The 15,042-nt window shown below is 38.9% G+C and overlaps 4 protein-coding genes across 5 annotated transcripts in view; 1 reads left to right on the top strand and 3 right to left on the bottom strand.

The window, feature by feature from the left end:
* The window catches only part of LOC113218326 (OTU domain-containing protein 5-B), a 5,435-nt gene extending 1,735 nt beyond the window's left edge, over positions 1 to 3,700 (top strand). The window contains exons 6-8 of the mRNA XM_026438627.2: positions 68 to 279; positions 368 to 857; positions 942 to 3,700. Of these exons, the coding sequence (XP_026294412.1) occupies positions 68 to 279; positions 368 to 857; positions 942 to 1,129 (890 nt within the window). The 3' untranslated portion in view covers positions 1,130 to 3,700. The remainder of the gene's footprint in view (positions 1 to 67; positions 280 to 367; positions 858 to 941) is intronic.
* A 680-nt stretch (positions 3,701 to 4,380) lies between these two features.
* On the bottom strand, positions 4,381 to 4,776 carry LOC113218349 (probable RNA-binding protein EIF1AD). Its single transcript, XM_026438656.1, has one exon. It carries the CDS (start codon positions 4,774 to 4,776, stop codon positions 4,381 to 4,383), a length of 396 nt encoding a protein of 131 aa, XP_026294441.1.
* LOC113218325 (DNA polymerase subunit gamma-1, mitochondrial) lies at positions 4,649 to 12,050 on the bottom strand. 2 transcript variants are annotated; one of them, XM_026438625.2, is made up of 3 exons: positions 11,963 to 12,044; positions 5,041 to 8,512; positions 4,649 to 4,811 (listed from the first exon to the last, which is right to left on the bottom strand). In XM_026438625.2, exons 2-3 carry the CDS (start codon positions 8,445 to 8,447, stop codon positions 4,784 to 4,786), a joined length of 3,435 nt encoding a protein of 1,144 aa, XP_026294410.1. In that variant the 5' UTR covers positions 8,448 to 8,512; positions 11,963 to 12,044; the 3' UTR covers positions 4,649 to 4,783. The 2 variants fall into 2 exon arrangements, with proteins under 2 accessions (XP_026294410.1, XP_026294411.1); XM_026438626.2 differs by lacking the exons at positions 4,649 to 4,811; positions 5,041 to 8,512 and adding an exon at positions 8,519 to 11,537 and having other exon boundaries at positions 11,963 to 12,050.
* Positions 12,051 to 12,949: 899 nt separating this feature from the next.
* On the bottom strand, positions 12,950 to 15,042 carry LOC127749714 (UPF0746 protein DDB_G0281095-like; the record flags this gene model as incomplete). The annotated part of the gene is given in 2 exon segments (XM_052269068.1): positions 12,950 to 14,508; positions 14,734 to 15,042. Coding segments are annotated over 2 exon segments (609 nt in total), but the record flags the coding sequence as incomplete, so codon positions are not given.

Below are 15,042 nucleotides of genomic sequence, written 5' to 3'. Positions count from 1 at the left end.
GAAGTGTGTGAGGCTACTGTATAAAAGTTTTCTTTGAGAACCCCACTGTTTTTTTTTTAAATTGAAGATCCTATTAACACTTTTCATGGAATGCACAAAACGGATAACGAACCCATCCGCTTGTCCTATCAACGTGGTAGTCATTACAACAGCATTGTTGACCCATACAAAGCAACTATTGGAGTGGGTCTTGGTTTACCTGGCTACTCTCCAGGTTCTGCAGATCGCAATTTGATTAAAGATGTAACTCGCCATAGTGAAGAGTTAGCTATTGAACAGGTAGATGATCCATACCTAATATGTATTTCAGCAAGTGCAATTACAAGCTGGATATACTCAAATCAAAACTATAAATTCATTTTTCCAGACTATGCTGGAGGACAAGTTGCGAGCTACGGATTGGGAGGCAACTAATGAAGCAATTGAGGAGCAGGTTGCTAGAGACAGTTACCTTCAGTGGATCAAAGACAATGAAAAGCGAGATAAAGCACTTCGTTCTGCTACTGCCACATCAAGTGCTACTCTCACATCTCTGGAACTTCGGCAGTCTCCTCGTCAGTCACCTCGCCAATCTCCTCGCAGCCGTCTGAGTGTCAGCACACCACCAAGGAGCTCTCCTCGAGCTTCACCACGCTCCTCTCCATGCACTAGCAGAGAAGATCCCCTACAGTCAGTTGCATCAACTTCCACATCAAATGATACATCTGCTTGTTCCACTTCAACTAGTCAGTGTGAAGGGGAGAGCAGTACAAAAGCAGCGACAAGTTCTTCTCCACGGGGAAATGTCAGTGATATTGAAGGCTTTAAATTGATGGAGACTGCATCCTTTCTGAATCTGCTTCCTCCTGAAATGTTTGGTATGGACATTCACTTTCTGTCTGTAAATAATAAATAATATTAAATTGGACATTTATCTAAAATGTAGTGCATGTTTGTTTCAGGTTTAAGTGAATGGGATGATGCTGGGATACTGGCACAAGTTCTAGCAACTTCTCAACAGGAGTATATGGATGAACTTAAGAAACGTTCCCATAGTGAAGATCCACAACCATCAACTTCTTCTTCACACCCCTCCACCTCAGCAGCAGGGAGCATGTATGATTGTGAAGCAGGTCCCTCCACTAGGTAGCCTTAACTAACAGATATGATATGCAAATAACACCTTTGAATTTGTCTGGAAAATTTCTTTCATGGTCCATTTTTTTGCGCAATATATGTGTGCTTTACATATTCTAAAAGCACTCTGTTGAAAGCTTAATTGTGCCTGAAAACTTTTGTGATGAGTTCAAATTATTCTCATTCCATATACCTATCTGCAATGTACCACATGTTTTGTTTACTCTGTAGCACTTTTACTTTTCGGAAAATTGTTCTTTGTAATTGATATACTTGATGTACAGGATACTGTACTAAAAGTTAGGTGAAACAATTTGATACGTATGTCATCAGCACCAACTGATGTTGGGTAAATCTCTCATTTCAGGTTAATAAATCTCTTTAGTTCATATCCAAATTCACAAAATAGATTTTAGATGACCTTTGACTATTATTATTATTTCTATTCTTCTGTACTTTCTTTTTTTTTTCTATCTTTTTCCTGACCGGCATCAAACCTTTAAATATCTGCTTTCAAGAAGTGTATTACAGCTACAGTATAGTCAGGTTATCAAGTCTGCAATGAATGTTGATTGCATATTCCTTTAAAAGAATGAAAGTACAGTTCTTTTGGTGTTGCCATATCTATTTTTGTCCCAATGATGTTTACCTTTTTTTATATATTTCAGTCCATTTTTTTTTTAAATGGAAGCTTATTTCAGCTTAGCAAACTCGTCTCACAACTTCATTATCTTGCTCATCACTGTGATTTTTTGAGTGTTACATTGTGTTAAAAACTTGCGTTTTTAGAAATGGTCAATCACAAAATGCATCATGTAACTTACAATTGTAAGTTAGATTACATGCAGGGGTTTGTGGCTCTGTTTGTTAACTGGCTTTTGCTTTTTAACTTCATATATTGTATTCTCTCTATCAAGCTTGTTTCTTCTGGAAACATTCATGTAACATTGTGATTTTCTAGCATGTAAGGTTCCTATCATATACTTTGACCATTTTTTGAAAATAACTGCATTTGGTCAAAAGTTATGAAGTTCACTAGTCTCCACCCAATGCTAATGTTTTATTGAGGTGCGTTGGATCTTGTTTCTATATTTCAAACAGTGCTGTTGGTTATCTCTTATGTTTTGGCTTCAGTGTTTTCCAAGAACAGCAGTTTTTAGTTGGAAATGTGTAAGTGTTGTTGGGTATTATAGTTTAAAGCCAGGAGGTTGAGTTATTTTGTTGTTTTGTTTTCTTTGTTTTTCTTTAGCAATCCTGAAAGTTTTCCAAACAATCTTTTGCAGTTGATCTTAATTGTATTCCTCTTTAACTAACCATTAAAAATAATTTTGAATTATCCTTACCATTCTATCAACTCCACCTCTTGTGGAGTTGGGTTTAGAAATAGGAGAAAGTAAGTGCAATTTTTAGTACATATTTATATAGACTTTAATTTGTTCTTTTGTTAAGTTTTGAACTATTTTCCCTCACTTGATCAAGAATTGTTCCCTCTTACACATCCTCTTACAATTCCAACCTCTCTTAAGATTTTGAAAAAAATATGTGAAGAGGGAGACAATGTTAAAAGAAGTGTGTGAGGCTACTGTATAAAAGTTTTCTTTGAGAAACGTCTCCTGACAAGACACATTTAATTTTAGGCTTTACAGATTGTTTCTATTAACTACATTACATCCTGATATTCTTGAGGTAATTTTATTTGTAGTTATACCTCCATGTATGTGTACTGTAATCTAGCCTTAACTGAGTGGTTGTGAAACCTCACAAGCAATATTCCTGCTTACCATGTTTTACTGGCATTTTAAGAATCTGGCTTATGAAGTTCTGGTCAATGATCCATGAAGTTGAATGCATTGAAATTTTCTGTTTTACAACAATTCTGTTAAATTCTGTATTTGTACATTTTATGCTCAGCAGGATGGATGAATGTCTTTTCCACTCATCAAACAACTTCTCATTTTGTTGGAGCTGCTATTCAATTTTGATGCACCCGGGTACTTTGTCCTTGAAAAGTTTTAAATTCTGTCCATATAGTGCCCAATTAAGGTAATGTGATACTGAACTTTCATGGAGAAATTGATTATTAGCAAACCATCCCAAGGAGTCCCATCATTTTTCAAAGGAAATCTTCTTGTTGGTTTTCTTATTTCATTTTTTTAACTCACCATCAATTAAAGATGAGGTAAAATAATTGAAAATTTATACATCTAGAATATGTTTTTGCTTCAATGTAGCCCACGTGATGCTCCCAACCCTAAACTGGAGTTGCAGGGTCGAAAATGGAAAGGGCTTTTAGCAGTAAGATCTGTGATTATTTCTCTAGGTTTGAAGCTCTTTTAAAGCAGAAATTATTCGAACCTTACTTGTACTACACAATAAGTTTGTTAGTGTAGATTTTAGGGTTATCTTGAGTTCTTATTGTAGGCTTGAGCTTTAATTTGAAGAATTTATACTGAATTCATAAAGTTTATGATGCATCCCTGATGTATTTATCTATGTATCTATCATATATAAATATATATACATATATTATAAATCTGTATCAAAATATGAACATGCCTTTATAGCATATACTTGTATTTATTTTGCTTTCTTGTTTCTATTTTTCCCCTGCCCAACGTCAACAATGCAGTCTTTGCCTGGTCTCTGCAGACCAAGCTTGAATGAATTATGACTGGAAAATTAGACAGTTGCATTTGGGGATGAATTTCTGTTCTTATAGTACTAAGAGTACACCTTCCTCACTTGAGGTCCTGAGTCATCTACCGGTGGCTCTCTTTTTATGACATCAAGAGAACTTAGTCATGAGAACAAGCACATTGAGAATAAATAATTCATTGTGAAAGTAAAGTGTCTGTTTTGGTTTTGTTGTCAATCACATGGAATAATGAGAAATCAGCACTCAAATTAATATTTCCTTGGAGAATGTTGTTTTCAAAAATAGCAAATAGTTTTATTGCCAATCACAGCACATTCAATATCAGAAAATAAACTTAAGCAGCTATACAATTTATTTTAACAGGACTAAGAAAGAGGTGAAAGGAAGATTAATTACAATAAGCTGAGATCACTTTCTGACACATAGAATACTTGGTCATATCTCTTGAACAATCTCTGTGAGTGAAATTAAATATTTGGGAGGAACCACAGCAGAATAAAAAAAACAAAAAACAAAGAGAATTGGTAAGTTGGAGGGGAACAAGATAAAGCAGTATAGCGCACAGATATTCTCAATTATAGAAAACCAGAAATTTTACATTTTTTGCATCAGTTTTCATCATTACTACTATCACTACTACTTGAGTCACAGTTTGTCATAGGTCTCCTATTTGGGTTTCCGCCTTCAAGATCGTCACCTGACTCTATTTTTTCAAAGGCAGACGGCCATTTGCTATTTTCACGAAGAAAACGAATATAATCTGATGTAATTGGCCGCACCATTTCGGCTCTTACTTTGTCACCTTCTTCAATAGGTTCTACCAGAATGAAATCTCCTCGTTTCACCCAAACACTTTTCCTAAAACGAGATGGCATTGAAACTAGGTATACTTCTCCAGTTGCAGTCTCCACTTCATGCAGGTTATTTCCTACACTAGCACGAATTTTCACAACGTCTTGGTTTGTCTTGGGAATTTCCAAATCCTCTGCCAGCACACTACGCATCACATGTTTACGTTTTGTTGCGACTGACATCCTTCCTGAAAACAGAGCAGAATAGAAATGAACATAAATTAGCATAAGAGCCTATCAGTACACATTCATATTTTGATTTTTTAGGCCAAGCGCCCAAGCCAAAAGCACAGGATGATGTCTACATAGAGTTGGGGCTTAAATCCACAACATTTTTTATGTTCTAACAGTCATAAAATAGTTAAAAATTTCTACTAACACCAACAAAAAGGGGGGAAAATAGAGTATATATAGTACCTTTTTGAGATTGCAATAAGGGCATAAGGACCACCAGCTTTGTCTATAGACTGGTAAATATCTAGACTTTCACCAGATGCAATGCCATATCCTTTCAGGAGACCATGAGGATTTGATGGGGTCTGACAGTTATCATGAGCTTCTTTCCGTAGAGTTTTGTCCACTTCCACAGAAGTAAAGAAGGCTACAGAGAGAGGCAAGTCAATTAATCCCAGACGGGAAGCACAAAATGCTCTTGTGAGCAAATGAGCTGTATGCAGGGCCAATGCTGCATGATGGGCTTTGTCTTCCGGTACAAGATAGCGTACTTCATCATGAAAACTCAAACAAAACCTAGCATCAGGTTCAAGCCACTTAAATGCTACAAGGAGCAAGTGTAAAAAATCCACTGCCCCACTTTGCACTACCCAATTGATTCGGGTGGGAAGATTTTTATTATGTTGGCTCTCCAAAGCTCTGCTCAATCTTCCTCCAAGGAATGGTGTACAGGGTGTTCTATCATAAGCAATTTCTTCCAAACGATTGAATACAGCAGACTCTGTTCCTCCATTCCAGATCAACCTGAATAAATCTTTCTTATCAGCACCAAATTGATTAGCAATTACACTTGCATCATAAGCAGAATGAGGTCCATATGGAACATTCCCAACGAAAGCAGTTTTTGGTACATACATACGCTGACCTTTAGTCATGCGAAACATCTTTCTTGCTTTGGTTTTAGCATCATTTAAACTCATAGATGGATTAAATTGCTTGAGTAATTGCTCAGCAAAAGGTATTCCAGCTCCATATATTCTAGCATAGTTGATAACTTTTGCATGGTCGCGGGATATTCCCACAGCTTTTGCTGTAACACTGTGCATATCAGTTCCTTCTGACTTGCGTCCACTAATAGTCATCCATCCAAAAGGTGTTCCCCCATGAATTTTGGAAGCATATGCATCACCAATTAATGATGCAATCCACAACTCTTGGGAATCAACATCTGCACCAACAATACTATACCCAGGTGGAGCTTGAACCATTGCTCTCAATTCAGATCCAATTCGTTCCTTGGAAATATTAGATGCAGTCATCCACGTTCTTTCAACAGCTCTACGGGTAAGGGTTCCACAAACAACCAGTTGGGGGAGTATGGCTCCAATTACCTTTTCTTCAAGATTCTGTGGCAAGTCTTTCAATGAGAGCCAAATAACTAACTGTTCCATTATACGGACTCTATTGTTTCTCCAATAAGAAAGTTTTCTGGCGATATCCATCATTCTTTCAGCTACTGAATCCCCTGATAATGTATTTTCTGAGAACTTTACTATAAAATCTCTGCCTAGAGGATCTCCAACTCTCAATTCAGGACCGTTTTTATGAGGTAATCTGGAAAATGTTACACCATTGCAGATATCCACGTGACCACCATATTTTCTTTCCTCTACTGGAATAGAATTCCAATGTGCAACCAACTCTTGTAAGGGTAGGCCACTACTTTCTTCAGTTGATGATATTTCATCTGAATCCACTGGTCTTAGGCTGCCCCAGCCCTCCCCTCTTATAAAATGTAAAGGGTAGTTTTCCCAAGTCAAGCGAAGTAGTTTAGGTGCCACTTGCATTTTTGTTGTTATGAGTTGAGCTCCTGGTGACCAGTCATCTCTCTTAGGAGGTTCACAAAGTTTGCGATACCATGCCGGGTAGCCAGGCAAATGAGGAGGCCTTAGAGGGAGTTGTACACCGCCTGAAATTAAGGATTCGACTTCTGGGCTGGCTACAATTTCCTCTTCAAACTCTTTGCACCGTGCTTTCAATTCATCAAGAATAATATGTGGCTCACCTAGAGCTTCATCATTCAGTTCTTCAGTGGCAACATTTTCTGGTTCATCAAGTTTTTCACTGTCTTGAACCTTCTTTGTTTTGATTTTTCTTTTTGTCAAACGTAGTTCTTGTAAGCTCCAATCCTGATCCCACATCCAAAGATCATTACGGAATTTTTCTCCATGCAATAAACTGCAAGCTTCATCAGCTCTTCTTGCAAGCTGAAATCTTGCTTCCACGCCTAAATCTTGGTAAGCCTGTTCAGAATTTTCTATATATTGTGTCCAGTTTCTATTTACTGGGAGATAAGCCATGGATATCTCCAGCATTCCAGCCAAAGTCACTGGATGAGGAAATCGTTTTAAAAATAACGGAAAAAGAGATCTCAAGATATCATGAGTAGCAGACACATCAGAGGCACAGTATGACATGCTTGATTGAAAGTGACGTTTAACATCATTCAGAGTTCCATCGATGAAAACATCTCTACCAGCTTTATCCAGCTGCTTGTCACAATACAGCTTCAACACTTCTGCTAATCCATTTAAAGATGAACTTGCCTGAAGGGCAGCTAAATCCTCTGCATCAGTTGCAAGCTCATCACTTTCACTTGACTCATCCTTTTCAGCAGCATTGGCTTTTTTGGCCCTTGTTAAAACAGCTTTCTGGTAGCTTGTAATTCCACTGACACAAATGTGTAGTGACATGGTATCAACAAATCGCATTCCAGTTGGTTCAAGTAAATATTGTTCTTTGAAACGAGCTCGATCATACATAACATTATGCCCAACAGCTACTTTTGGTCTTTTGAGATTTTTTGATGATGAAACTTTAAATGATGCAGAGCTCTCTAAGGGAATAAGATATTGTGTGGTATATTGCTCCTTCATTGAAGACATTCCACCATCAATAAGACTTGATGAAACCCATCCATACCATGCAGTTGGACTAGCAGCAGTAGCAAGAGTAGGCAAGGCTCCACCAGCATGTTGGCACACTTCAACATCAATAACAATGGCATCTTCTTCAGGATAGCTGACTCTGAGGGGAGGTTCTCCGGGTACATATTTCGTCCAACCAGCTTGAAGCTCCCAGACTGAGGGCTTTTCTGGAAGTGGCTCAGTAAGTTTTTCAATGAGTAGACGGTAGGGCTCGCTCTGCTGTTTCCCAATATTCATGAAGTGCTCTTCCACATTTCTACCTTCTAATGGTGGAAGTTTCAAGTCGACCTCGGGAACAGAGGTTGCACTGTCAATTTTTAAACCATATTTCTTCAAATTGGCTTGAGAGGTACGCACATCTTTGTCAGTATGAGGTGGATTTTGCTTCCCAAAAAGGTGCTGATAAATACTGCTAGGTAACATCTGAATGCCACAAGGATTAATTCGTGCCCCATCATTTATCAATTTGTTTGCTGTTAATCTATCATTTCCCTTCTCATCCTTTGGAGATTGTTCCACTGACTGAGGAATGGCGTAAGTAGTTTCAGCATTTAAAATAACGGTTGAATCAGTGCTTTGGTTGACATGGCCATTATGCTTTGAGGTGCATACTTTAATTTTTTTTAATGCTTTAGGACTTCTTATGATATGATTCAGAATCATGTTTTAAAATAATGATCATTACTTGTCTTCTTGAATATCCACAGCTCCTTCCATGGCCACTTACACTGCAAGATCACAGAATAAGCAATTAGTCCTACAAAATCTCTTTTTATTATTCTTTAATTACTTAAAAATTAAATTATTTTTCATGTATTGTTATTAAAAATTTGGTTCCTCCCTCAAATATTTTTCTTCCAAATCACATGATTAGAATTGGTCATTTTTTTTGTTTGAGCAATCATTTTCAGTGTGAATAAGAGCTTCTTGAAAAGTCAGTTTTATAGTAAAACTCGACACATCTGCCTTAAAATGTGAACTTAAAGTAACAAATGGAAGTTCTGCTGCTACTTGTGGGACATCTGAAAATCCAACCTGGGAGGCACAAAATGCTTTAGCATATAAATGGGCAACATGAAGTGACTTTGCTGCCTGGTACTTCTTGTCTTCATGTACAAGGTATTTGATATGCATATCATGAGAACCAACAGTGCACAATCTTGCAGTAGGAAAAAGATCTTGAAAAATTGCCATAAGCACATGGAGATAGTCTGCAACAGAACTTCTTATGAGCCAGTGCTGAATCAATGAAAAATATTTCTGCCCATCACTTTCTAAAACTCTGCTCAGTCTACTTTGAAGGATTGGAGTTTTTATGATTTTGCTCTCAGAGGCTTCTCTGAATAACAACTGTAAATTAGAAAAGACTCCCTTCGGTACTATGTCATTATTTGCTTTGGGGGGATATGGACATCCGCAAAGGAACTCTAAAAGCCGATCAATCTTCTGATGAACACTGAATTCCCCTAAAGCAGGGTTTATTTCTCTTAGCATTTTAGCCAAGTATCTTTTGTTTGCACCATAGAGGACAGCATGAACTAGTAAAGCTGACTGCAATACTGTCATCTTCATATGCTCAGAAACAGTTGAGTATAAAGAGCCATCAACATACATTTGTCCTAAGGGAGTGGAGCAGTAATTGCCCTTAACACTGTCAGCCAAGAGAGATGCCATCCATATATCAGTTTGAGGAATGTTTGCTGAGATGAAACACCAGCCTTCAGGAGCTTTCATGACCTGGCTAATGTCAGTTCCAAGTGTATTGATGGGCTCACTGCAAAGTGAGGAAAAAAATGGTTCCTTTGGTAGACGGATGAAATCACCACATACAGAAATACTAGGAACAACAGCTCCCATAGAGCAATCTCTGTCAAACCAAACCACAGGCAAGTTTTCAAACAACTTTCCACTTCTCTTCCAAAAAATATTTTTTCGTAAGATGTTGAGGATTTTTTTTGCTTTGTAATTTCCAGACCTTAAGCAAGAGTTAGTGAGGATATTCATTGAGAGTGCACCTCCAACATTTCTCTCCATACTAATGTAGTGAGGAAGTTTCTTGAAAACTAGTCCATTTTGGATGTCAAATTGAACACTTTTTTCTGCTTTAAATCCCTTTTGACCTTCAGCAACACCCGAATTTGATGCCAATACTCCACTCTGAAGTGAAACATAGTCTTTTAATGTAGGAACAGAGCTCATACGAGGTTGAGGTGAGAAAGATTTGCAGAGCTTTGTGATACTTTCTACAGGCACATTATTCTCCTGATCTGCTGAAGCCTTCATTGCAGGTAAAAGCATTCCCCATCCATGTTCTACCTCGTGGTGAAGAGGAAAACTACCCCAACAAAGCTGCATAAGTTTTGCAGCAATATTTTTCCTAAAATTAATCTGAACATCTAGTTCACCAGATGACTGAACACTGACTTGAGAGAGAAATTTTTTATACCACTTTGGATGATTTGGTCCATTTTTAGTCTTTTTAGTAGAAACAGACCAATCTTGATCCCACATCCAAGGATCATGTCTGTACTTTTGGTTATCCATGAGAGATAATGCATCTCCTGCAAGCTCCAGCAAAAGCATTTTCACTTCTTCATCTTCTGCAGCAGAAGTTTGACTAATACGATCCATAACATTTTCGTAATCACCAGTCACAGGAATAAACATAGAAGACATGTCTAAAAGTGCTGATAAAGTTGCTCCGTGAGGGAATCTTTCCAAGTACAACGGAAAAAGTTTGCTAAAAACCGAATGGGTTGCTTGCACATCCAGTGCACAATAGGAGCAAAGTTCTTGGAATCGTTCAGCAATATCGCTCATTGTTCCTTTCACAAATATATCTCTTTCTGACTTATCAATTTCACTACCACAGTAAAGAAGATGCAACTGGCTCAAACTATTACCACAGGCTAGTTCAGCCCAGTTTGGTTTGTTTGGAGCCCTTAGCAAAAAGTATCTTTGAAGATCTGTCAATCCACTGACTGATACATGGGCAGCCATAGTATCAAAAAATTTCAATCCTGATACAGGTAAGTCATAACACTCTTGAATTCTAGCACTATCGTAGCACACAAAATGTCCTATAACAACCCGAGGTTTCTTGTCTTGATTACCCAATGGAATTAAATCCTTCACACAGACTACTTTACTTTGCACTTCAGAGGGTTGAGTAAGAGCTGGGCTCACCCAAGAATACCAGGCTGTTGGACTGACGGCAGTGGCAAGAACTGGTGCAAAACTTGCACGCACACACACCTCAGCATCAAAGTGTAAGGCGTCTTCATCAGGATATTCAACTCGCTGTGGTTCTAATCCCACTTTATAGCACGTCCAACCAGCCTCAAATATCCACTTGTCAGGAATGGGTGGAAAGGTAGCAAGAGCGAGACTATTCAAAAGACTTCTATATTTACTAGCTTGCCTTTCAGATAATTCTTGAACGTGGGACTGTATATTACCTTGTAGAGGTGGAATTTGAAAAGTATTCTCTAGAGGCTTTGAGTGGTTTGTTTCGTTGTTTACGAGATGGTCTTGATTACGGAAAAGATGTTGTCTTATTCCGGGAGATAAAAATTTAGAATCAGCCGAGTTGCATCTAAGCGCAGCAACTGTCTTCAAACTTCTTAGCCGAATGCCTTTCATGACTAGGCCTCTTCCGATCAGATGGGGCAAGATCCAGAGAGACATTTGATGGGTAATGCTTCATAGATTACCGCTCAGCTCCTCATTCAGCAGCAATGGTCCCCAGAACCTCTGCAGAAAATACCGATAATGCTGTACAGACCATCTTCATGGAACCTTGATACAGTTTAGACAGTGAAATGGAAACTACACCGTTTAGATAGGGCAAGTGTCTTGTTTGTAAACAAAGAACCAGGCAGAGGCGAGTAAAAGCTGAAGGACAGCAGTGATCCAAACCCATATGATAGAGAGAAGCACACTGAACTCAATACCAACCAAATCATGTGTTTTACGAAGAAAATATATTTGCTACAGTTAAACCCTACAAACATTTGAGTAAACTTTAACTTAAAACCTACTTAACCTCAAATGTATACGAATGAATTTCATTCAACATCTAGGACACATCGTAGTGTCATTCCAAAGCCATGTTTGAAAATACAAATGTGCTTAACTAGTAATAATCAAGTTCTTCAAATGGATTTAAATATATTTACCTTTCTATAGTTAGTTCGTTTAAAATCAACACGCGCCCAACGAGACAAAAACACAACTCCTCCAGGATGGAGTGGAGTCGAGGTCGAGATTGCCATTGCTATTGCTATTGAGCTCAAAACCATGTGCCGATGCCGATGCTCATTGCTGCAGATTCAACGATCCAATATTTTGTCTTGGGAAGATTTTTAAGAGAGTTTTAAAGAGACATTGTTGTTGAAAGAGGTATGTGGATGTAAAATAATTTCATTGGTAATTATTTAGATACCTAACCATAACCACATTTATTGCATGTTTATTTGTGTCCTTATATATAGATATTTTTTGCACCAACGGTGGGGCTTAATATAATAGTATCGTACATTTTTCTTATTACTATGCATCACACTGTTCTTTTTTTATCAGTCTTTTAGCTGTCAGAAATAATTTATATTTTTTATATTTGATTTCTATCGGGCAAGTGGGGCAGTGAGTAGCGTGGGTGGGGTGATGACAGGGCTTCGTTCTAAAATTTATCAAATGAATACTATTGTATAGTAATAAAATTGCTGCTAAAACTGTGTTTAAAGCCTAAATTAAAATTTCTCGAGCAACAAAATACATTGAAGCCAGTAGCTTCATCAACTTGAAAAAGCTGTGAATGCACCCTCTTTAAGCATGCAAAGTTGCAAAATGTTTCAATCAAACCTTTGTCTCTCAAAATTAAGCTTTTGCCTCAGACCGTTCTGTAGGAAATCATTCCTATTCAGTGTCGAAGCTCTTTGTTTAATATAATATGTTGTACGCTTGTACATTGAGTACAGCACAATATTGTGCTGATGAAGTGCGAAAGTAACAGATTTTGAATGCATTACTGCAACTTTGCTAAAGGGTGCATATTGTTGTCATGCGGAGGAAAATGCAAAGGATAAGTGCCAGCTAGATATTGCTCGTTGACTGAAGGCAAAATAAATGTGCACTCACAGAAAATTTACATTGAAGGGAACCAATAATAGTAAAATAAAGCATTCTTTATTGAATTTCAATAAAACAATCAAAAACAGTTCTAGAAAACCACACTGCTTTGTGCCATGTGCTTCTGATATAGCTTAAGAAAGTTAAAAGGGCAAAGCAAACAAAAGTTAGACACAAAAAAAAGTCACCATCATAACTTTGTCAGTTATCACAAATTGCTACATACAGCAGTTTTGAATAATAGCAATTATAATTTTGTATGAAAAATATAATGTGTATTTCACATTGTTCTCCAACTTACAAATCTACATTATTGGAAGTTTTGTGGACTACTCAGCTGATATCCCCCTGTATTTCGTAGTTATATTGTACCTTAATGTAGAGTGGGTTGCCTATTGGCTCGGCGCCATATTCATGGTACTATGCAGGCTACAGTATAACTGCAAAATTGTGAACCATCTGGTATGGAACAGTTCATTGTAATTCCTCTTATAAGTTCAACACCCAATGAGGAAGTAGCTTAACTTGGTTATTGTAGATATCTCCTATGTGAACATGACAATAGAGCATATTTGAAAAATAGGAATGCGACATATCAGACTGCAGTAAAAGTTTGGTAACTCGTCAGTGACTTGGGGAAATCAGTATGGCACTCACAACCTTTTGTATCAATCCCTCATGTTGGCAGGGACTTCCCTCTCTCGAATTTTGTATCACAGATTATACTGGGTTCTTCATCTCAGAAGTAACTGTTACTATTGTTATAAAAGTACGAAAAGTTCACACAATAGATCTTTTATCACATTCACCCAATATTTGATACTTTGCTTACAAATCTAAAAGCAGTAAAAAAACAAACAAACAAAACAACAGCTCTATAAAATCACCTAGAGCAGGTAGGCCTTACATGCAGTTGGATGAAGTGCAGGCAACCTTAAAAGCTCTACTAAGTGCATATTTGTCTATGTTAGTTGATCTACACAATAAATATTTTTTTCCTGGTGGAACTTAAAGTAACCCACTCACGTGGGTATTTTATTTACACAGAAATTCAAATAACTGCTTATTGGCACTATTTAGTTCAGTCCCAAGGACGGAATGCCGAAATATAGATGGCAAACCGCCAAGTGGTTTCTTTAAACCACTAAAGTATTTTCACAACTCATTCTCGTAATAATAAATAATAGCAGAGTAAATGTTACGCCAGTAAACGTATCGTGACTCTACAGAGGACGTTCTGTCGGTCTATCCAGTCAAAGGCCTCGTGGGCCCTCTCGGGCCCCTGTGGCCGGGGTCAGTTCGACACGGTGGGCAGGAAGAACTTGTGCGCTTTGGTGTCCCTCGTGTGCTTGAAGGGGGAGGGGTCGGCGGCGCCGGCCAGCCTGGCGGCAGGGCACGGCCCCACCACGCGTGGCTCGAACTCGCTCTTGTACAGGGAGGTGACCCTCATGCTGCTGCTGCTGGTGGTGCTGCTGTCGGCCAGGATGCTGGAGATGTTCGAGGCGTTGGAGCGCCGCGACACCATGGTCCGCTGGTTGATGCTGGCCGAGGACATGCCGGCCACCGGCGTCACTCGGGACTCGATCTGCTGGCCCTGAAGGCGAAACGCACGAAAAGGTGAGTAAAAGGTGCGAACGAAAAGTAACTGGTGTATCAGCAGACGACGCAGTGTTGCGGGATTGCATACCCTCGTAGGCTGCAGGGGTCATGGCGCCTTGGGGGGAAATGGGGTAGGCAAGCCCGCAACACCGCGGCTTGCGCTCAGATACACCCGGCACAGTAGGTAAAGGGAGTTTTGCGATTAATTTCTTGTACTTACTATAATGCTTCCGCCAATGCGAAGTTGGTCCTGCTGGATGCTGGATGACCAGGAGCGGCGCTGGTGCTGCTGTTGCTGCTGCTGCTGTTGGCTTTGAACCACCTGCTGACGCATTTGCTGCTCCTGCCGCATCTGTTGCTGCTGCTGTTGTTGCTGGCTTTGAACCACCTGCTGCCGCATCTGCTGCTCCTGTCGCATCTGTTGATGGCTCTCTTGGCGCATCTGCTGGTGGTGTTCCTGGCGCATCTGCTGTTGGTGCTCCTGGCGCGACTGCTGGTGATGTTCCTGGCGCATCTGCTGGTGGTGTTC

Source organism: Frankliniella occidentalis, unplaced genomic scaffold, assembly GCF_000697945.3.
Source record: "Frankliniella occidentalis isolate FOCC.00 unplaced genomic scaffold, Focc_3.1 Scaffold4, whole genome shotgun sequence".
Taxonomy (NCBI): domain Eukaryota; kingdom Metazoa; phylum Arthropoda; class Insecta; order Thysanoptera; family Thripidae; genus Frankliniella; species Frankliniella occidentalis.
Note: the sequence above shows the minus strand (reverse complement) of the source record. Positions and strands in the feature narration are given on the sequence as shown.